Consider the following 22,443-nt stretch of genomic DNA (forward strand, 5'->3'; position numbering starts at 1 on the left):
ATGAACCAACATTCACAGACGATGCAATCACGTGCACCAAGAATAAGGGGCCCGCAAGGACGCCTCTCGAGGTAATGACCCTCGGCGTAAGAAGCCAGACAAAACCACAGCGAGGACATCCTGTACGGGGCGGTCCGCGCAAGCCCTAAGAAAACAGACCGTACCTGCAGTGGCAGAAGCAGGTGAACAGCCGTGTGGGGCGCGGCAGGGCCACCAGGAACCTGGGCGTCACGCTGTGTCGTCCTGAGTATGGTGATGCTTCCACGAGGACAAACGAGTGTCGAAACTTTAAACGTGTGATTTTCATGGAAATTTTACCTCCACGAAGGTATTAACCATAAACACGCGCACAGCCCCGCAGACGGGGCCGCTGTCCTGAGAGGCGTGGACAGACGCCCACGGGAGGTCCTGGGGCCGGTGCCGTTCTCTGGGCTCAGGGGCAGTGAGGACTGCTAAGTCCCTCCCGGACCAGAACCAACACAACCCTCCCCGGGCCCCCGGCGCCCGCCCGCCCTGATTACCTCAACACCCCCCGTCGGAGGGGGGCCCCGACAGTCCCAGAGGCTGAGAGGCCGGTGCGCTGTGGCGAGCCCAGCTTCAACTGCCACGTATCCCGGGGGGGCCGGCAGGGACAGGGCCGGGGACAGGGCGCTGCAGGTGACAAGGGCTGCTCAGAGTGGCTGAAGCAGGAAAGGGAACTCAGGGTTCGTCAGTGCACAGCTCGGGGCAGCCTCCCTCATGGCTCTGGTCCCCCCGGGTCACCGAGCACGGCTCCGTGTACCCCACAGCCTATATTCTCCCAGTCCCGAGTCAGGGTGGGGGGACAGGGGACACCGAACTTCTACTCCCAGTTTCAACACGAGTCACGGGCCTGACAGCACCAGCCCAGCGAGGCTACGTGTCACGGTGAACCACGCTCTGGCTGGAGAGATGGGCCGCAGTGCCCGCCCTAGCCTGGGACTGTGGGCCCCTCCGGGACTCGGCGGTGCCCCCACCTCCTGCGTGGCAGGGCGGGCTGGAAAGCCCAGGGAAGGTCTGGGGTGGTGAGGATGAGACCACACCAGCCTGTGCCCCCTTTGCGGCCAAGATTAGCTCGGTTTCCTGGGTCACGTGGGCTCCCACCTGGCCTAGCCTGGGCTGGAAGTCCCCCCTGGGCCCCACTCACCCCACAAGCCAAGCCTGAGACTTGAACCCAGGATCCACATGGGGGTTCCCAGAACGAGAAAGCTGTGCTCATCACCGAGGCCGCACCAAGCCGGGTCCTGCCAGGCTGCTGGCTCCGGCTGGCACTGCTGGATGAGGGTGCCCGGGAAGGAGTGGACACAGCCCCGGTCCTGAGATGCCCCGGCTGAACAGCCCCGAGGGGAGGAGTCACATGACGGCCCCTCGGCTCCCTCAGGGGGAAAGCGGCTGCTCGAGGCCACCGGCCGGAAGGATCCAACAGCTCTCCCTGGCATCCTGAACCAAACCTGAGAGGGGTGCAGCATCCCCCGAGCCCACTGGCCCACTCAGGGACACAGGCCTGTGGCTCCGTCCCCATCCCCGGCCCCCAACTGCCCCACTGGGGGTGCCAGCACCCCACCTGGGTTTGCACAAGGACCAGGTCGTGGCCGTCTGGGGGCTCTGCACGGGGAAAGGCAAGGACAGCTCAGCCCCCAACATGCCTACTGCTGGACGGGAGCCCCGGATGGAAGCCCAGGTGTGGTCTGTTGGTTGTCTTTGCCCCTTCTTGGGCCCCAGCTGGTTTAAGTGTAAGCAACAGCGGCCTGGGACGGTCTCAACCTCCTCCTTTTTTTTTTTTTAAGATTTTATTTATTTGACAGAGAGAGACACAGCGAGAGAGGGAACACAAGCAGGGGGAGTGGGAGAGGGAGAAGCAGACTCCCCCCTGAGCAGGGAGCCCGATGCGGGGCTCGATCCCAGGACCCCGGAATCACGACCTGAGCCGAAGGCAGACGCTTAACTGACTGAGCCACCCAGGCGCCCCAAACCTCCACCTTCTTAGCAGCGCCCTCGAACGCCAGGAGCATAGCAGCTCTGGGCCCCAGTTCCCCGCCCTCTCAGGCACAGAGGAGGGAGCAGGAAGTAAGCCAGGTCTGCCTCAGCGCAGCGGCCACAGCCGACTAGCCTAGAGCTGGTGAGAATGGGCTGGGCAAGGAGGCAGACCTTCCCGAGGTGCCAGCCTGACAGGCATGGCCGCCTGCCTCGGGGAGAAGGGTCAGGGAGCTGCACGGTTCCTCATTCCACGGATCATGGATCGGTCCCCTTTCGAGGGGAGGGGGACGACGGACTGGTGGGGACAATTCCCGGGCAGGTGGCAGGGCTCCCAAAGAGCTCAAAGACCAGGGAAGACAGAACACACGGGGCGGCCCAGACCAAAGGAAGTGGTGCTGCTCAAGAACCCCTTCCGAATTTCCACAACCAGAAAGTATCACCTAAGGCATTTTGAAGAACTATCAGAGGACCCAGGAAGGCCGCCCGTCCCCATGGCCCAGACTTGGCTGCGTTGCTACCAGCCAGAGGGAGCTGAGCCAAGAGGACCACACGTGCCTTAGTCTTCAAGGTCACGCGGTCCAGAAAGGTCCCAGCCTGGCGTCCAGCAGCTGCGCCCATTAATCAAACCGTCAAATCACAAATCCCTAGGCCTGGCCAAGGGGCCGGGACAGGAGCTGTGCCCAGCGGGGGGGCTCCAGGGCCCCAGGGCGGGCGTGGCCTCCCAGCTTCCTGGAAGAGCTGAGCCTGGTCCACGTGGGCCTGGGCCGCACAGGAGGGGGGAGGTCGGCGGGAAACAGACCCCTCCTGGTGAGCGGTAGGGGCACGCCGGTTCCACAATTCCCATCGGCACCCCCACCCCTGCACGCAGTCTGACAGCTCAGCCAGCTCCCGGAGACCCCAACCCGTCACAATCCAGAACGCGCCAGCCTTCGACCGCCCCGTGTCCCTGGCCTGAGGGCTGATGGCCAAGCACATCCGGGGCTGACGGGCTCACCGGCACGTCACCCCCATGTGACAACGGATAGTCCGCTGGTCTGCGGTAGAAGCACAAGAGTCAGAGACCAGGCCAACAGTCTCTTCCTTCTTTACAATTTTTTTTTTTTTTTTAATGGCTGCATTTCAAAGAACCACCATCTTTTCACTCAGAAAACTTCCCAAGAAGGGGATGGATTAGTGCAACAAATCGGCGGGCCTGACGGGACACAGTTTCCCAGGCATCTGGAGGATAAGACCCCACCAGCCCAGGCCGACCACCAAGGAGACTGGACAGGAGGAATGAACGGGGAGGACGAACACCCCCTCTCCTCACCCTGCCCCCACCCCCCACCCTGAGCTGCAGGCCACCCCGTTTCCCGACTGGGGGCTAAGGCAACAGGGCGGCAGGAGCTAGGGTGGGGCTGGGGTGGGCTGGCCCGGGGCCGGCAGGGCTCTGGTGCGTCAGCAGGCTGCTGGCTCGCTGCGGTCCACCTGCAGCCCTTTGCTCAGGAGGAAGGCGTCCTGCTTGGGGTCTCGGCCCAGGAAGAGCTTCAGCATGACGCTGGCGTCCTGGGAACCCCCGGGCCTCAGGATGCAGCTTCTGTAGTCCATGCCAACCTGCTGGGAATGGGGTGGGGGTGGTCAGTCCTCGAGCATCCCCTCCCGGCCACAAGTGGGCTCGTGGGTGCCTGCATCAGCATCAGAGAGAACATGCACGCGCAAGCACACGAGTGTTATTCACAAGCATGTGCACGAGCACGTGCGTGCAGAACCCCACCCATTCACAACACCGCGAGGCCCTTCACGTCACAGAGGCTGAAGCCCCAGCCGAGCCCACGGCACAGGTGGCTGAGCTTCTGCGGTGACAGAACACAGGTCTGGAGAGCTGGCTGAGCCCCAGCCCCAGGAGGACCCAGCGAAGACCAGCAGGTGTCCCCGCTCCCCTCCCCTGGTCCCGGGCGGCAGGGAGCAGCGCCGAAAGGTCACTTGCTCCCTCCGCAGGCGGGCCCCCCTCCCACTGAGTGGCTGGCCTGCCCTCACCTTGCTGTTGAGGATGCCCTCCTGCTTGAAGCGCGTGTGGAACATGTCCATGGAGTACACCTCGCTCCACAGGTAGCCGTAGTACTGGGCATCATAGCCACCTGCCAGGTGGCCGAAGGTCGCAGGCATGTTGGTCCCTGGGACAGACGTGGCACGGCTCTCACTGCGGCCCCCCAGCCCCCAGCCCCCTCAGTGCCCGCTGCCGGGAGAAGGGAGCCTCAAATCAGCCCCATCAGAGGTGACCCACACACCCAGGAGGAGAGGAACGGGCCCCACAGGAAAGTGGTAGCTGGACAACTTGGCCTGCTACCTGCTGACGCTGAAGAGTTCACACAAAAGGATAAATCAAGGCACGCCCATACGGTGGAAAGCACGCCCTGGTTAAACTTTTGAAGGGATTTTTAAGTGCTTGTAGAATAAAGCAACGCCATACCCCCTATGCTGAAATCCCGATTTTCACACGCGTTCATCCAAGCACTTTCGAGAACGCCCAAGGACAGGCATCACAACCTGATCTCCTCTCTGCCTCCAGGGTAGGACATCCCTGCTCTTTGCGGCACCTCCCAGGCCTATTCCAGAGCAGGGTGCGGGAGGGCACCGCTGAAGGAGTTCGGGGGCTGGCGGGGAGGGAAGCGGCATACAGCCTGAGCGGAAGGAGGGACGGCAAGAAGGGATGGAGCTGCTCACACCCACCAGCTGCCAGCCACATGCTGGAGCCCACAGGCCCAGGAACACCAAGCGGCAAGGGCGCCAGAGGCCGTCTGCTTCCTCCCGGGCCTCAGCCACCACCTAGAGACTGGCCTGACTCCCTCCACACGTCACTAGATCCTTCTGCCTCCGGGAACGGCTGGGACCCTGCCCCCCCCCCCCCCAGGTGGGCCCACCTTGCGAGCGGCTACCTGGCGTGGCTGGGACCCCAAGGATCTCCTGGCAGAGGCGGGCGTACTCCTCCGCTGGGTCTGCAGCCGTCTGGGTGTGCAGGGCCTGATCCACCTTGGCCAGTACGATCTGGCGCAGGTTGAAGAGACCTGACGGGCGGATGGAGACAGGGAAGCCGGCTCTGTACTCCCTCACAAGAAGGCACGCGCCTGGCCTCCCCCGCGCCCCCAACCTCGGGGCCAAGGCCTCCCGGAGGCCCCAGGCAGGAGGGCGGCCCCGGGCAGGAGGGAGGGAGGGCGGGCCTGGGCGGGCCCTGGGCGGGAGGGAGGGCGGCCCCCGGTGGGCACCTGTGTTGGCCTGCCGAGACTTGATGAGCTTCTCAAGCAGCTCCTGGGGGATGGCGCTGCCCGTCTTGTAGTGCTGGGACATCCTGAGCAGCGGCTCCTTCTCCCACACCCAGTTCTCCAGCATCTGAGAAGGTGCCTCCACGAAGTCCCGCTCCACGTGCGTCCCGCTAAACATGGCAAACTCCGCCTGTGGGGGCGGGCAGGGCTGCAGGGAGGTCTGGACCCTGCCCTGCCAGCCGCCGGCCTTGCCGGGGCACGGGGTACGCTCTGCTCTCCTCACAGGCACAGGCTGCGCGAGCCCCAGGGCTGGGGACGGGGGGCAGCAGAGTCTCCCGGGCGCTGCTAACAGCCTTCCCAGCCCAGGACACACGGAGGCGGGGAGCACGCCCATCCCCGGCTGGCCACCTGGGTTCCCTTCCTCATCCACAAAGCCAACGCTCTCAAAAAAGCCCTAGACCCCAAAGGCGCGGGCCTGGAAGCCACAGGATGTGGATGGTGGTGCTGGAGGCACCTTGTGCTTTCTCCACTGTTAGCTCAGCCGTTCTCCTGAAGCCGTGTAGAGCCCAGCTCTGGGGGCCACCCGGGCACGTCCCTTCAAGGCCCGGAGGGGGGCAGAACGGGAGAGGACGAATGTTGGGCCTTGTTACGCACAGGCCTTATTTGGGACTTTGCCTACTTGCTAAAATTCCCAACCCAAGACCAACACCTGTGGCGCTTCGTGGTCCTTTAACGCTCTGCCTCTGGGCTTCAGCTCTGTGAACAAGTGTCCTTTTCATGCTCTGCTGAGAGCCCCCCCCCATTTTTATGTTTTTGTAAGCGATTGGGCTGTTTAGACGGATCCCAACAGGGGCGCCTGGCGTCTGCCTTCGGCTCGGGTCATGATCCCAGGGTCCTGGGATCGAGCCCCACATCGGGCTCCCTGCTCAGCGGGAAGCCTGCTTCTCCCTCTCCCACTCCCCCTGCTTGTGCTCACTCTCACTCTGTCTCTCAAATAAATAAATAAAATCTTTAAAAATAAATAAAATGGATCCCAACTGCCACGCTGAAGTGGTTTCCGGCTTTCCTGAGGGCAAGAAGGCCGTGATGTGCAGGGACAGCCCGCGGTCAGATGCGTGAGCTACAGCGCGGTCGGCTGGGAGCTCAGTGTGACGGACCAGCGGCACCTACCAGAGGTGTCTGTAAACAGAAACACGCACGACCCGAGGGACCCAACCCTGTGCTCCCGCGGGAGCCCTGCTTCGGTATCTGCGAAGTGGGCTCGCAGCAACTTTACAGAACTGCCAACAGTGAGCACGTGTCTCTGCAAAGACCTGAAGGAAATGAGGGAGCCATGAGAGTCACTGGCAAAAGAACGTTCCAGATCCGGGACATACCCCGTGGGCACGCAGCGCAGAGGCAGGCAGAGGCGAGGGGAGTGTGGACAGGGCAAGGCGGCCGGGGCACACAGGCCCCAGGGCTGCAGACGCCGCCCTGCCCTGAGGAGCGCTGAGCGCCGTCACCCCAAGACGACACTTATCGCACAGCGGACGATAGACAGACACAGAGAGTTAAAGCCCAGACTTCTAGAAAAGGAAAATTAGGAGAAAATGATCGCTTCAACAAGACATAAAAAGTGAAAACCATGAAATAAAAAAGACAGTGCACTGAACACCAAAGTCAAACCCTCTGCTCAAAACACGCTTCTCAGCGCATCCCACGCGCAGGCATGTTACTCGGCAGAAAACAGGGGCGAGGCGCCCACATGCTCGGCCCTGGGGACGGATCCCGAGCCCACGACACTCAGGGAGGGAACCAGACACGGAAGGTCACACGGGGTGTGAGTCCACGTGGGTGACACGTCCAGAACGGGCTCATCCGCAGACGGGAAGGGGGCTCATGGGGGCCGCGGGGGGACAACTACAAGGGACGAAGGCTCTTTCTGGTGACGGAAATGTTTCAAAACATTTGGGTATGGGCGCCTGAGTGGCTCAGTTGGTTAAGCGACTGCCTTTGGCTCGGATCATGATCCTGGAGTCCCGGGATCGAGTCCCGCATTGGGCTCCCTGCTCGGCGGGGAGTCTGCCTCTCTCTCTGACCCTCCCCCCTCTCATGTGCTCTCTCTCTCTTTCTCTCTCATTCTCTCTCTCAAATAAATAAAATCTTTAAAAAAAAAAAAAAAGTTTGGGTAGCAGTGATGGCTACGTGACTTGGTAAACTAACGATCACTGAAACATTCAGCTTAAAACGAGTTAGGGTGGCCCTAACCCAATGACCAGCAACCTTATGGTAGAAGAGGAGGACACAGACACACACAGAGGGACAACGGTGTGAGGGCATGAGGAGACAGCGGCTGCGGGCACCACTGACCCTGACTGCAGACCCCCAGCCCCGCTGAGACACATTTCTATCCAGTGAGCCAGCCGTCTGCAGGGCTCGGTGGTGACCCAAGGAGCGGGGCGCCGTCCAGGGAGGCGGCTGCCTCCAGACGCACCAACCGCCAGCACCGCCCCCGTCCCCGAGGCCCCTGCACCCACCTGAGAGCAGAGCTGGTGCATCACGTGCCCGAACTCGTGGAAGTAGGTCTCCACCTCGTCATGCTGCAGCAGGGACGGGGCGTCCGGGGTAGGCTTGGTGAAGTTGGCCACCATGGCCGCGATGGCGATCTGGCGGGTCCCGTCGTGCCGCAGGCAGCCTGGCTGCAAGCCGAAGCAGGCCGCGTGCCCGTACTTCCCTTCCCTGGGGACGGAGGCAGGGTCGGGCCCAGCCAGGGATCTGCGGCACACACCGCCCGGCCGACAGGGCTCCTGAGCCCGCCGGAGCCCCTAACCGACCCATCTGCCAGCCCAGGCACCTGCACAGAGCAGCTCAAACCTGCTCCTCGGCAGCCGGGGGCCTGCCCCACACTCCGTCCCACGGCTCGGGCGGAACCTCCTGGGCACCCTCCCCCTGGGCAGTGAGCACTCCGGGCCCCTCACCCGGCCCTGCACCGCGGCAGCCCCACAACCTGTTCCACAGATGGGAACGCTGAGGGGCAAGGAAGGGTCTCCGGGCTCACCCGCACCTTGGGTAGAGGTCCAGGTAGAACTTCCCAATGACCTTCCCTGAGGCCGAGTCCCTCACGGAGTACAGCTTCACGTCCTCGTGCCACACGGTGGCGCTCTCCTCCAGGTCGAAGGTCAGCCCCAGCAGCTCCTGGTAGATGCTGAGCAAGCCCTTGGTGACCACCTGCATGGGGAAGTACTCCTTGAGCAGGTTCTGGTCCACGCTGTAGCGGGTCTCCTCCACCTGGTTCATGTAGTAGCGCATGTCCCAGGCGTTGATGCGCCCGTCAAAGTCCAGGCCCCGCTTCTCGCACTCGGCCTTCTTCAGCTCCAGGATCACGGCCCGCTCCTGCTCCCCCAGGGGCTTCAGCTTCTGGGCCAGCTCATCTGGAGAGGGCAGAGGGGAAGGCTAGGCTACCCGGCGGCGGCTCCCCCGCCAGCCCCGGTCCGCAGCACGATGGCGCCAGCATCCCACCTGCAAGGCCAGACTGCCGGCACAAGCCAGACAGACATCGCCCTGCAGCAGGTGGGGGTGCGGGCAGGGGCCCCTCGGTCTCCTTCCACGAGCAGGAAAGGATGGCCAGAGTGGGGACGCTTGCCCAGAGCTCACACCAGGACGCAGCAGCCAGGGGCAGACGCAGGCTCACCCCAGAGCCCTACGCTCGGCCATCAGGTTCGAGCCCCTTGAGGCTGAACAGGGGTCAGGGAGGTGTTAGGATTCCCACTGCAGGGTGGACAGAATGTGGCTCTCGGAGGCCTCACCACATTGCAGGCAAGAATAACCTGAACCCCACTCCTGGAACCCACGGCGGGAGGCTGAGGGAGGCAAAGGGTTACCTAGGAAAGTGGCCACCACCTGGCTGCTCTTAGCCATGTTCATCTCCAGGACGTAGTCGGCATGCGTGCTGAATCCCAGCAGGCTGGACTTCTGGGCCCGGAGGGTCACCAGCTCTCTGAGGATCGCACAATTCTCCTGGAACCGACCAACGACCAGCTCTGTGGGCGCCAGGCCCACCACCTCCCACTTGGGTCCCGTGGCCAGCACAGTTCTGGAATGCCAGGACCCAGCCAGCTGCATCTCGTCCCCACCCCCCTTCCCATGGCCTAGGTTTCCATGGCTGCCCTGTGGTCCTGCCATAACACATGCATCTCTCTATTAATCCTCAGGTCCCTTCTGGACCCAGAAAGGGTGTGACCGTGAAGGGTTCGAAGGCCGTGAGTGGAGAGCAATGTGGGGCCAGGTGAGCCGCAGGGGGCACTGTGCACGGGGAGCTCACCCCCGTCTGCTGGAGACACTGAACAGGAGAAGCGAGGCCACACCGCGGCGTGGACACAAACACAAGCGTCTGTGTGGGAATGGATGTCTGTGCGCTGAAGACACGCCCCAGGCCGCAGTTAGAGGGCCCAGGCCACCACACAAGACACAGAAAAGGGGAGGGCGCGTCTGCAGACCCCAGCTCAAGCCCCAGCAACGCCACTGGAGAGAGAGAGAGGGGATGACCGAAGCTAAGGCGCGGGAGCAGCGGATGGTCACAGACACGGGACTGGCTTGGGGAAGAGGTCAGACCCTGAGCTGTGGCCCCGGGCCCAGAGCCAGAGCCAGCCCCGGCACGGAAGTCTGGGAGGGGCAGGCTGAGCTCGCCCGGGGCTTGCCGACCCCCGAGCCCGGCCCAGGAGGCACCGGGCAGACAGGACAGGCCCCGCGGCTTCCAGGCATTGCCCTCCCACCTGCTTGCAGCGACAGTTAAAGGCCTCCTCCACCTTCCTCCTGGTCTCAGGCACGTGGCATTTCTTCAGGAGGGGAAAATAATGTGGGTACTTGAGGGTGACTTTCAACTTGTCATCCCCAGCCTTCTCCAGCGAATTCAAAAAGTCCTCCGGGAGGCCTCCTGCGGGAACAAAGCCACGCCTGCCACAGGCCCAAGAAGCTGCCAGGCCCGTGCAGCTGGGGCTGGAAGCACGCGAGAGGCTAGGACTGGGAGCCTACGGGGAACAGGGCGCCGGGCCCGGCCTCCCCACCCTGCCCTGAGCCCCTCTGGGAAGACGGAGAGCTGCTGCCCTTCCCACCAGGGCTCCCAGGGAGGAAAAGCTCCCCTCGGCTCAACCCCGACACAGGGGGCTTCCGGGAACTGCAGTCTCTTCCCTCGTCCCTCCCCCAACAGCGACACGAGGGGTGGACAGATGCCACCCTCGCCCTCCTGACGGGCCGAACTTCTGCAAAGGCCCCCACCCGGCTCCCTGCGCCGAACTGTCCTCCTAAGACAGAGATCCGGGTGCATCACCTCAGACTGAAAACCTCCAGGGGCCACCACAGCCCCAGCTCCGACCTGGCCCACAGCTCCTTCCAAGGCCAGCTCGCCCGGGGCCCTCTGGACAGGTGAGAAGGGACGCTGGGCGGCAGGGTGGGCAGTGCTCGCTGTGTGCACAAGCGTGTGCACGTGTGCAGATGCCCGTTTCCTAACTCTGGGACAGGGCCTGGGAACAACAGGCCCACAGCAGCAATGGGCACGCGCGGCACCCACATCGCAGTTTCTAAACAGCCGCCCAGGCCAGGGTGGGGACAAAAGGAGCCTGGAACCCAAGTCTCAAAGAAAGTGCTCACAGAGTAACAGGGACACTTCAAGCTGCAGAGGCTCTTGAGGTAGAACTGGGACAATCTGAGCATCAAAACAGGGACAGCAGAGATCACAACCCCGGGAGTAATGGGGCCTCTGTCCACACCGCCACTGCAGATAAATCCACTACTGGGGGGAGGTGCTGACTCGAGAGACCAGCACACAAACGCACAGCAACGACGGGGTCAGAAGACCATTCGCGGGAGCTTCACCCAGCAGCACACGGGAGGGGCTGCAGCCCAGGCCCCCCCCGGAGTTGCTGCCGACCAGGGAGACACTCGGCAGAGGAGCGCCTTCCCCGAGCAGCGGAGACTCAGGGGGAAGGGGACAGAGTGAGAGACATGCTGTCCGAGACCCTGTAAAGGGACACCAACTCTCCCTTTGGCAAGCAGGAAATCAACACGCGCCACACCCTTGCTCAGCAGGACCCACAGGCCGGCCGCCCAGGCCGGCCCGGCCACGGTCACCGCCTCTGCCCTCTGAGGCCGGCTCTGCTCCACGGGAGGCCCCTCGAGCTAGACAAATGGGCCGAAAAGCCGGCCCATGCGAGGGTGTGGGCGAGCAAATTTGTCGGCCGAATTCGAGACCCGGATCCTCCTCTGGCCAGGAAACACAGCGGGCGCGTGTCCTTACACGGGGAGCCACGTGGGGGGACGTGCCGCCTGAGGCCCAGGCACGGAAGGGACCAAACCAGAACAAAGGGCAGCAGAGGGCAGCGCTGACCGACCTGCAAGCCCCTGCTTGGGAAGGCCCGCCGCTGTGGGCCCCTTTGCAAGCCAGCTGCCCTTGGGGGCCTCCAGGTGCGGGGCGGGGGGGGGGACCTCTGGCAGTGGTTGGGGGGGAGCTCTGGCCACGAGGCCCGGCACGGCCAGCCCCCAGGCAGCAGCAAAACCAGGACCTGGGCTTTTCAAAAGCGTCCACGTCAGGAGAGATGACAACACTTGTGTGAACAGCTGAGGGGCGGCTCATCGGAAAAGGAGCCTAAAGAGCCAGGAAAACTCCATGTGACGGTGCTCCGTGAGCGGACGCGACGGCGGAGAGGAATACAAGGAGTGTCCCCGGGCCGGCGGCACAGGGGGACACAGGTTGTGTTCTCCACGATGCGGCCGTTCCGAGTGCGAGGTGCACTCCTGGGGAAGGCTCACAGGCCTACACACGACTCTCCCACAGCGGGAACATATGTGTGGCAGTGTCCACGGAAAGGACAGAAGGTGCACTGTCAGCTTGGGGACGCCGAGGGCACAGGGCTTCCCACGGTACGGTCCTTACAACTTTCCCACAGTGTCAAGTTTTTTGAAATGAAACAGCTGGGGCAAGAGAAGCAAAGACTACAAATTAAAAAAGACACCTCGGCCCCAACCTTTCGTAATTCCCACCTACAGCCAGGTGTGGGAAAAAGAACCAGCGGGGATTGAGTCTATCTGATCCTCTTACAAGATTCAAACGAGAAAGGCAGCAGGTGGGGGCGTGGGCCTCAAAGGGCAAATCCTGGCTAACTCAGCCGCCTGACCCAGCGCTTTGGGCACTGCTCGAGGAAGGATCTAGAAAGTGCTGACTGCTCCAAGGGAAGAAAGCCCCTCGCCCAGGGCGGTGGGACACACGTCCCCGCACCTCGGAAGCCTGCGGGTGGTGGCCACGGCCTGCAAGGGTCCTGACGCCGCGAATCAGCCCCCCGCCCCCACCCGCATCCCCCGCCAGTACCCAGCTCCTCTCGCGTGAGCGGCAGGAAGGTCGTGTCCTCGTTCAGGTTCTTGTTGAAGTCGATGCACAGAAGACTCAGCTTCTTCTTAATGCTCTTGATTTTCTGCAGGGAGGAGCACAGCTGTGAGTGGAGTGCTTCCACCAGGGCTGGGGGCTCCCTCCCTACGGGCAGAAGAGACAAGGGAGGCGAGAAGAGGGACGGAAAAGACACAGACATCAGGTTCTAACACCGCTGTGCACAACGCCAACAGAACACAGACACGGGCTTCCATACTGAGCGGCCTTGGAGACCCTGGGGACCTCGGCTAGCGTCCCCAGCCAAGAGCATCCTGGACCCTACTACCTTCAGAGTCCGCAGCCTAGGCTTTCGGACATTTTGACAGAGCAGCAGGGCTAAGCCTCAACGTGGAAACTTCTGAGGGGGGCGAGGCGCGGCGCAGGAGGGGGTGACGTGGGGCCACAACGTGGGCCCACCGCCACCTCTGGGGGGCCTGGAGCCGAGCCCAGCCCTGGGCCTGACGACAGAGGCTCTGCGCTAGCAGGACAGGGGGGCGGGGCAGGGCAAGTGTGCCCGACAGCTTCGCGGGCAACGCGGGGCTCCTTGGGCGAGACCCTGGCTCAGAACCAGCCCACACAGGCGCACTGGGCCTCGCCGGCCCCAGCCCTCACTTGCTCATCTCACCGAAGCCGAGCCACTTACGGTTCTGAGATGCAGCAGGGCAACAGCACGTGCCCTCGCAGAACGAGACAACGCTCCGGGGCCCCCACCCAGCCCCCCGCCCCGGCTCCACATGGTGCTCCGTGTCCCTTCCAGCAAGGTGGCCCCCAAGTCACCGTCTGTGCGGCCCCCCGTGCACACACGCCGGCCTTTCAACAACGTGACGGAACTGTAAGAACTGTGGGGCGCCTGGACAGCTCAGTCAGGGGAGCACGTGACTCGATCTCGGGGTCGTGGGTTCAAGCCCCACGTTGGGTGTGGAGCCTACTTTATAAAAAATGAAGGGCGCCTGGGTGGCTCAGATGGTTAAGCGTCTGCCTTCGGCTCAGGTCATGATCCCATACTTTAATCCTGGGATCAAGTCCCGCATCGGGCTCCCCGCTCTGCGGGAAGTCTGCTTCTCCCTCTGCCTCTCTCTCTCTCATGAATAAGTAAATAAAATCTTAGAAAAAAACAAACAAAAAAATGAAAACGGCAGCTCTGCTGCCGTCGCTCCGGCCGAGCGTAGCACCTGCACCTGCTGGAGCGGAGGCGCCACACTGGGCTCTGGGTCCCACAGTCCCGCGATGGAATTGGGACTCCAGTCCCACTGGCACTGGTTTTCTTGTTTTTAAGTTTCTTATTTTTACGGGGGCACCTGGGTGGCTCAATTGGTTGAGTGTCTGACTCTTGGTTTCAGCTCAGGTCATGATCTCAGGGTCCTGGGATCAAGCCCCATGCAGGGCTCCATGCTCAGCGGGGAGTCTGCTGGAGATTCTCTCTGCGCCTCCCTGGCTCATGCGCACGCCAACTCTCTCTCCCAAAAAAAACATATTAATTAAAAAAAGAAATGTGTATTAAAAAAAAAAGATTTTTATTTTTAAGCGACCTCCACACCCAACGTGGGGCTGAACTCACGACCCCAAGAGCAAGAGTCGCACGCTCTACCGACTGAGCCCGCCGGGCGCCCCTCACCAGCACTGGTGTTAACAAACATGCCTCAGCCCTTGGAGTCCTGGTTTCTTCAACCACAAGCTAGAGGTGCTGGCGTCCGTTCTAAGTGACAAGAGGGACAGTTGCTGAGCTCTGGGCACAGACCTAGTGTCGGCATTAACTGTGTCTTTCCTGTCTTGGTGCTTTCCCATCTGGGGGTCTCGTTGACCGGAAGGGGTGGCCAGTTCCTGGGGATGGTAAACAGCTCACCCTTAAGGGCACCTGTTATGTGCCAACGAGCCAGTCCAGAGCCCACAGCCCAGCCATCTCCTTTACGTGGCTGCCTGGCAGAGAAAACGGGGAGGGAATGGGGGGAACAAAGATCCTCAGTGATTAACCACAGGACAGGGGGCAGGCACGGCCCTGCTCGCCCGCTGATCCAGGCCAGAACGCAGGAGATGCCATCTGTGAGGCTGGGACTTACGATAAGCAATGTGTATTTGGTCTTCGTCCCCATTCCCGGCACACAGCTCCTAAAACCCTTGGAATTTCTTCTGTGGTAACAAGAAACTGCAACAGCCCGAGTGACAGAGGAGTGGGGCCCATCGTGTTGCTTATCACCAGCCCCTTTCAACCACAGTCGAATGCATATTAACGAGATGACTTTTGGAAAGCCCCTGAGGATGGGGGCTGGTGGCACCCCCTGCTACCCTGGGAGGGGAGAGGGGCCGGAGGCTGCAGGTTCAATCAATCACCAGTAGTTTAATCAGTCATGCCTACACAATGAGGCCCCCATAGAACTCCGAAAGGACGGGGTTCAGAGAGCTTCCGGCGTGGTGCACACGGGGCGGGGGGCAGAGCTCCGTGCCTCTCCCCCAGACCTTGCCGTTCCAGGTTATACCCTTTACAGTAAGTCAGTAGTAGTAAGCAAGCTTTTCCTGAGTTCTGTGAGCGGCTCTAGCAAATGACTTGAGCGTGAGGAAAAGGTGGTGGGAACCTCTGACCCAGACTGGTCAGTCAGAAGGAGAGAGAACCACCTGGATCACACCGCCTCCAGGTAAGTGTGTTCGAGTCTGACTGTAGGACACCTGCTGGTGTCACAGAGTGGTGAGTGATGTGGGAACCCCCACACGTGCGGTGTCAGAGGGAAGCCATGCCGTTGTAGCGGGTATGGAGAACAGAGGCCCCCAGCCACAGTGAGCTCTTCCTTAACGCCACCGCACTGAAGTCACGGAGGGGACCGATGAGGTGTGCCCCCTGCACCGCGCCCTCTCTGTGGCTGAGGGAGCGCACACCATAACCCTGGAGAATCCAGAGCAGGTGGGTGCAAAGGCAGACCTACTCCAGACAGACCTCCCTCCCCAGAACGGAGGCAGCAGAGAGGTGGGCACCCAGCCATAGGCTGGGCCCTCTGACGCTGCGCGAAGCAGGGGGGCCCACCCCAGCCCCGACAGCTGGTACTCACTTGCTGAGTGTCCTCGGGCAGGTGCAGCCCGTTCCTCCTGCCCAGCTTGATCAGTCGCTCCAGGTACCGCAGGGCCTCTGGCCTCAGTGAGTCCTTCTGAACTTTCTCCTAGAGCAAGACAACCACAGTTCTGTATGAGGGAAAGCGGAGGCGCCGTCGGGTGCTGGTGAGGCGGCAGGAGACCGAGGCACACGCGCAAACCTCACTACAGGGAATGTGAGACGGTGTGGCCGCCGGGCAGAGCAGTTACGACCACCGTCCGACTCGGCAAGGGCACTCCTGGGCGTCCGCCCCAGACACATGAAGATTTACGTTCACACAAAACCTGTCCGCGAGCGTGCACTTCCTGGGAACAGCCCAAACTAAAGCCGGCCTGGAGCACCTCCCACAGGTGAACGGTTAAATGGGAAGGAGAATGGTGGGTGGCCTCAGGTCATCATCCTGGTGGTGGTAGTGACTGGTTTCGCAAAGCGTTACGCTGGGGGAAATGGGGCAAAGGATAGACAGGTGCTCTCTGAATTCTTTCTCACGACTGCACACACACCTACACAAAGGTCTCGAAGCTACAACTAAATACAGAAAATGCCGCTGGTGCTTCCACAGGCCGCCCGCCCAGGCCTGCACCAGAGCACGCTGGTGGGCTCTTCTGACCGAGGGGATGCAAGCGCTAAGGTAACAGACAGAGGAGCGCCACTGTCCACCTCCACGGCTCACTCCCACACCAGCGGCCAAGACCCGGGAGGCAGGGCACCAGCCCTACGGAGCACCCCTCGAGGTCAGGAAAACGAAACCATGTGGTGGGTGCAGGAAAGGCTTACAAAGTCCTAGGCATTTTAGGCTCTATTGTTTGCGTTCCTCTGCATTTATCTCTGTCATTCTCTCATGTTTCTTTACTGCGGTAAAACAAAACACAAAACTCACCGCCTCAGCCGTTCTTAAACGCATGGTTCAGTGGCCCTAAGTGCACGTGCCCTGCCACTCAGCGGTCCCCACCGGCCACCCCCAGGGCCCCTCAGCTCCCCACCTTCCAAAGTCTGAGAAACAGAATGATCAAGTCTAAAGAGATTCTGATCCAGCAGTGCCTATCTGGACGCCGGTCTGTACCCCCGGTGTCTACCTCCAACATGCCTGGTACCTCGCTGCATCCTCACCTGCAGCCAGACAATCCTCTGGTACACATCCTGCCTCATGCTCATCTCCACATCAAACTCCGACAGCTTTTTGTCCGCCTCTGTGCTGGCCATCCGAATGTCCTTAGATGGAGAAACGTGCTGCGGGAAGTCAAGGATATTCCTCTGAACTGAAACGGGGGGAGAACGGGACAGGTGTGAAAATAGGCCCCAGGTAGAAACTGGCACATACCAACCTCACCCCGCCAGGCACGTAGCTCATCCACATCTGCCGATCTGTTCAGTGAACGCTCTCCACACTGGGCCCTGGGCTGGGTGCCGGAAGGAAGAAAGGGGCATGGTTGGTCACCCATGTCCTCGGGGATCTCACAGTCCAGTGGAAACAGACTCAACTCCCAAACTCCAAGGAAAGAAGGACCGTAACAGAGAAGTATGACAAGATCTAGAGAGGCTAAAATAACTCGATTCCAGAAAAAGAGCCAAGGCTGCTGATGGCAGCGTTTAAATTCATAAACAATTTTCTAACTTACAGAGCACACTCGCATTTTGTTAAACAGAGGAAGCATGGGTGGTTGTGAGAATGTAAGCTTTAACAATCACCGCCTGACCGGGCAACATACCACTAGGTGCCTACATGCAATCACACAAAAATCACGTGTTCACAGCAGCAGGACCGTGAATAACCCAAGTGGACATGACCCAAATGTCCACTGACAGGTGGGCGGACAAACTCAACGTGTCCCCCACACACCAGCATGTCAGTTGGCTGTGAACAGAAGTGAGGCACCCACGCACGCTGCCCCGGGGACAGACCCCGAGCCCACGACGCTCAGGGAGGGAACCAGACACAGAAGGCCACACGGGGTGTGAGTCCACGTGGGTGACACGTCCAGAACAGGCTCATCCACAGACGGGAAGGGGGCTCGTGGGGGCCAGGGCATGGGGGGGTGGGTTGGAGATGGGGAGTGACTGCTGATGGGGACAGGATTTCCCTTTGGGGTGATGGAATGTTCTAGAATTAGAACATGGTGATGGATAACTCTGAATATAAAAACCACTGAAATGTATGCTTTGAGCAAATTCTATGATATGTAAATCAGATCTCCACGGAGCATTTAGTTTTAAAAAGCATACACTCTGCATTGGAAAGACCTGTATTCAAATCACAGCTTGGTTGCTCCCGTGGTCCCAGGGCAGACCTGCTGCCGGATGCCCAAGAGAGGACAGTGAAAAGGACAGAAATAGCATCCGTCCGTCTGGGATTTACAGGCTCACAAGCGCCTGTGACTGCACCAAGTGTGACAACAAAATCGTGCAGTGTGTGGGATCGATGCAAGCAGCCCGTGAGAGCAGAGGGGGCCCGGGAAGGGGATGCCGAGGGGAGTTAATCTGTGATCACAGAGAAGCCCCAAATCTACCAAAGCAGGGGGTGTGTGAAGCCCCGAGACAGGAGAGTGTGAGCAAGTGCGAGCAGCCACATGGCCGGGCACTCACACCTTTGAGGAAGGTCAGAGAGGGGCGAACCGCACCAAAAGCAACATCAAGGACTCTAGCCTTTGTCCGGAGGGCAGTGGAAAGACACTGAGGGGCTGGCGGGGGGGGGGGGGGGGGGGGGAGCCGATGTTTAATTTTTTTTTCCTTTAAAACCCCGGGGGGGGGGGGGGGGGGGGGGGGGGGCTCAGTTGGTTAATCGTCTGTCTTCGGCTCAGGTCATGATCTCGGGGTCCTGAGATCGAGTCCCACATCAGGGTCCCTGCTCCTCCCTCTGCCTCTCTTCCGTCATGCACACATATGCCCTCTCTTCCTCTCAAATACATAAAATCTTTAAAAATAAAATAAAATTCCTTGGGCTACTGTGGGGAGACAGAAAAAAAGGCTGTAGGAGTGAAGTTGGTGTCTGGCAGGGCTATGCCCAATAGGCAGGAATTAGCATCACGCAATTGCCAAGAGCCTCTCTAGAAAGAGATGAGGGGGGAAGACTGAGGCGCACCCACCTGAAGGCAGCACAGAAACCCACGGCATCTAGCAAACGCGGCACAGGGAGGCTTCGTGAGAACCCCCCCAGCAGAGATTCTCAAAGGTTCCCAGAAAAAGGACTTTTGCTAGAGATCCAGGAGCAAGGGTTTCCTCAGCTCAGAGTTCTCTGCTGCAAGACCCGTCTTGGTCTTTTGTCCCCACACCATCAACCTCTACAGAGTGGGCTCAGGGAAGCAGCTCTGCATCTATTTGAGCACCTCGTCCCTCACAAAGGGAGTAAACGGACCCCAAGGAGAGAAGGATCCAGTTGGGTGGTGATGAGGACACCTAATGGCATCAAGCTACCAAAGTGCAGGGGGGAGAAGAAAAGCAAAGGGGGCCAAGTTGAGTTGCTCAGAGAGAAGGAGCAAGGAGTGGCTGCGGTTTCGAGGCTGGCACGGGAGCTGGCTCCTAGAGAGGAGTGCTGTTAGACAGGCTGTCCTGCTCTGGACCCTCAGATGACACAGCCCATGAGAACTAAGTCCGCCAGGCTGTGCAGCAGGGCACGCAGTGGAGCCAGCGGCCCTCCGGGCTGCCTCTTGCCGAGCAGATGCCTTTACCCCCAGGCAGCTCCTATATCCATCACCATCCCTCTGGGGAGGAGGAGGCCTCACCCACGGCCAGGGTCCAGGAGCTCCAAGGCCTGAGCACTTCTGCCTCCCTGCCTGGATCCTGACCCGGATTTACCTGTGTAGGACACCTCCACATCAGCCAGCGCCTTGAGGGTACTCTCATAGGACACGTCTTCAAACTTCTGGGAGCCCACCTGGTCATATACACGCTTAGTTTGCTCAATGAGCTCCACAGTGAGCTCCCCTATTTGCTGGGCGCTCAGGTCCCATCTTAGGTAGTTCACCACGGAGCACGGGGCTGCTGTGTCCAGGGCATCTCCTGCACAGGCTGGACAGAGAAGACAGAGCCCCACACTGAATGTGTCTGCTTCAAGGACAGAAGTAGGGTTAGACTAAGTAGGGGTTGGAGGGCAAAGACAGGAGCATGGTTTCCCCATGCAGGTAGGCAAGGCCCAAGGGCACCCCACAATGACCCAGCCCCAACATCGGCAGTGCTGGGGTGGATATTTGGTATACACCTCCATCTGAGTTAACTTACTCGATTAAAGGGCGCTACCCCTGACGTCCCTTGATGTAATGTGACATTTACACTGTATTGCTTTCCTAAAATAGGGAAAATTCCTTATTGCTAAAATGTCCCTAGACCCAAGACTTTTTGGATAAGAGCCCGTGGTCTGTAAAAACATCTGTCGCTTAAACTGCTGTGCAGTGTTCAGGGTAAAGATGTTTTACTTTCATTCCCTCACTGATTCGCAGTTCTGAACTCTGGGTTCTATGTGGCCCCCATTGTACAGATGGAGGTCCGGAGATTTAGAGAATTCAAGTCTCACGCCAGCAAGTGGCGGAGGTGGGATTCAAACCTGTGCAGTCTGACCTCGGCTCCAACCCTGTGAACCAGTGTATCATGTGCACCCCCCACCTTTGTAAATATCTGATTGTCAGATCTTCCTGCCCCCTTTCCAGGGCTCCACCCCGCTTCAACCCTTACTGGAGTTTATACCAGGGATTAGCAAATGACAACCTGTTTTTGTACAGCCCACAGGGTCAAAATGATGTTGCACGAGACTAAGTGACTCACCAAGCCTAAACTAGCAAGCCCTTTACAGACTGGTTTGCTGACCCCTGGTCTACACCATCCACACTCTGTTGGGTCTTGCTTAGCAGGTCTGGCCAGCTGGCCTGTGCCTAGCCACACCTGCTTTCTTCAAGGTATCTCCCAGGCCTTCCCACAGGCTGTCCCCTCTGCCCTGAGCCCCAATCCTAGCAATCCTCCGTTCCATGCTCCTTCCTCAGACATCCCAATGGCATCCCTGCAGCACCTGTGTCTCAAATGGCCACACCTGCCCCAAATTACTTCAATTAATGAACACAGGCTTGTGTGATCCCCCAGTAGAGTATGGAATGCAGAATAAGTAGAAGCTGCTCCAGGAAACACCCACTTGTGCCCCATTTTCCCCTCTGGCATGGCAGGGAGTTGACCAGGGCCACAGTAGTCCTGGACTACCCGCCTTTTTGTGAATACTGAAGAGGGACGGGATCTTTGCAGGGTACTGCCGGCTGGGACCCGTGTTTGGCGTCTCTAGGGCAGGGTGCTTTTTTTAACGACATTATCAACATCTGTGGCTGGGTCGCTCTCTGGGGTGGGGGTCCACCCTGGGCACTGCAGGGTATGAACAGCACCCCTGGGGCCGCAGCCACTCAATGCCAGGAGCACCCCCAGACACTGCCCAGTGTCCCCTGGCGTGCCGCAATCACCCCAGCTGAGGACCACTGACATACACCAAGTGGGAAAAAGAAAGGCTCTTGAGCCAGGGCAGGCCGGACATTCTGGCCAACGGACTGCCACGAGCTTAGGGAAAATCGTTCAGCTTGCAGAGCATCGCGGACTTCAGAACCGCAGGAAAAAGATGCGGGTCTGTGTTACGTCGGGTGGCAAACAAGGGCTCCGGAAGCTCGGACAAGGTAGGAGATGCGTGTGCGCTGAGAACGGTCAGCAAAATCTCCCGCAGGAGCTAGGACCTGAAAACTGGAGCGGACGCATTCACCCTGTGTAGTTCAGCTTGCCACCGACATGCTCTGTCCCGGTAACACTCCTGCCCTCCTGAGGCCTGCATAACCCTAATTATGATTATCAGTAATGCAATTATCATCACAGTCGGCTGGAGAAAGAACCTGGGGGGGGGGGGGGGGGGAGAGACCAGCAAGAGAAACTCAGGAGGCACCACACAGCAGCCTGGGCAGTTTTCTAAATACAGGACGCACACCCCATCGCTCCCATAACGGAAACCCTTTCAGGACGCCCCTCCGCCCTTAGAATAAAAGGGACCCCCAGCTGCGTTCTCCCCGAAATGACTTGTTGCTACCCAAACGCGCTCCGCGTGCACCTGCCTCCTCGCCTTCGCCCTCGCAGCTCCCGCCACCCGGGGAGGTGCTCCCGCAGCTCAGGGCAGCACAGCGGCTCCTCCCGCGCCGGGTCCGGGCTGATAGGCCACCTCCTCCGAGAAGCCCCCCGGGGACCGCCTCTCGAGAGGAGCGCCGTCAGCCCCACCACCGACCGCTCCCTAAAGCCCTGGCTCGCTTCTCTGCTGGCTGTCTCGGGCTGCGGGACTCCGCCGAGAACTCACGGTCCCCCCCGCCCCCCCGGAGGCCGCCCCCAGGGCCCGACCGGTGCTCAGCGGAAGCCGCACGCACGGAGTTGGCTGAATGAGCGAAGCGCTGGAGAAGCTGGTTCATTCATTCGGCCGCCGAGGGGGCGGGGTCCCGGGTGCGCCGACCCATCCCCCCCAGGCTCCAGCCCCTCGAGGGTCACTGGGCTCCGCTCCTAGGCCCGAGTCGCGACCCCGGGAGGCGCGAGGATGGAGGGGACGCCCGGGTGCGGGCAGCGGGGCCGCTCCGAGGGGCAGCCGGTACCTGCGGGGGGCTTCATGGCGGGCGGGTGTGCGCCGGCGGCCCCTCCCTCCACCTGGTCCGCGTCGCGGTGCCTCAGCTGCCGCGGCCGGCCGCCTCCGTCCGCTCACGGTCCGCAGCAGCCGGGACCGAGGCGCCCGCCGCCCGCGC

General features: G+C 60.6%; 1 protein-coding gene across 5 annotated transcripts; it reads right to left on the reverse strand.

Annotated features, from left to right (window-relative positions):
- Nucleotides 1–1,942: 1,942 nt before the first annotated feature.
- THOP1 (thimet oligopeptidase 1) lies at nt 1,943–22,443 on the reverse strand. Of its 5 annotated transcripts, none has more exons than XM_034997440.1 (13): nt 22,297–22,443; nt 19,502–19,714; nt 16,820–16,968; nt 15,669–15,776; nt 12,574–12,676; nt 9,535–9,734; nt 9,095–9,230; nt 8,278–8,644; nt 7,751–7,952; nt 5,238–5,424; nt 4,911–5,039; nt 4,012–4,148; nt 1,943–3,591 (listed from the first exon to the last, which is right to left on the reverse strand). In XM_034997440.1, the coding sequence occupies exons 1-13, from the start codon at nt 22,310–22,312 to the stop codon at nt 3,433–3,435; spliced, it is 2,106 nt and encodes a 701-aa protein (XP_034853331.1). In that variant the 5' UTR covers nt 22,313–22,443; the 3' UTR covers nt 1,943–3,432. The 5 variants fall into 5 exon arrangements, with proteins under 5 accessions (XP_034853331.1, XP_034853332.1, XP_034853335.1 ...); XM_034997441.1 differs by having other exon boundaries at nt 1,944–3,588; XM_034997442.1 differs by lacking the exon at nt 9,535–9,734 and adding an exon at nt 9,986–10,146 and having other exon boundaries at nt 1,945–3,591.

Source organism: Mirounga leonina, unplaced genomic scaffold (genome assembly GCF_011800145.1).
Source record: "Mirounga leonina isolate KUSES-001 unplaced genomic scaffold, KU_Mleo_1.0 Mir_94, whole genome shotgun sequence".
NCBI lineage: Eukaryota > Metazoa > Chordata > Mammalia > Carnivora > Phocidae > Mirounga > Mirounga leonina.

Bases quoted from the DNA above. Each gene is read 5' to 3' on its own strand.
- THOP1 (XM_034997440.1), bottom strand. The intron at 15,777-16,819 runs GTGAGGATGCAG...GTCTTGCTCTAG, and splicing joins AGAGGATTGTCTGGCTGCAG to GAGAAAGTTCAGAAGGACTC. The intron at 9,735-12,573 runs GTACTGGCGGGG...CTCTCTCTCCAG, and splicing joins GCTCACGCGAGAGGAGCTGG to TGGCGTTGCTGGGGCTTGAG.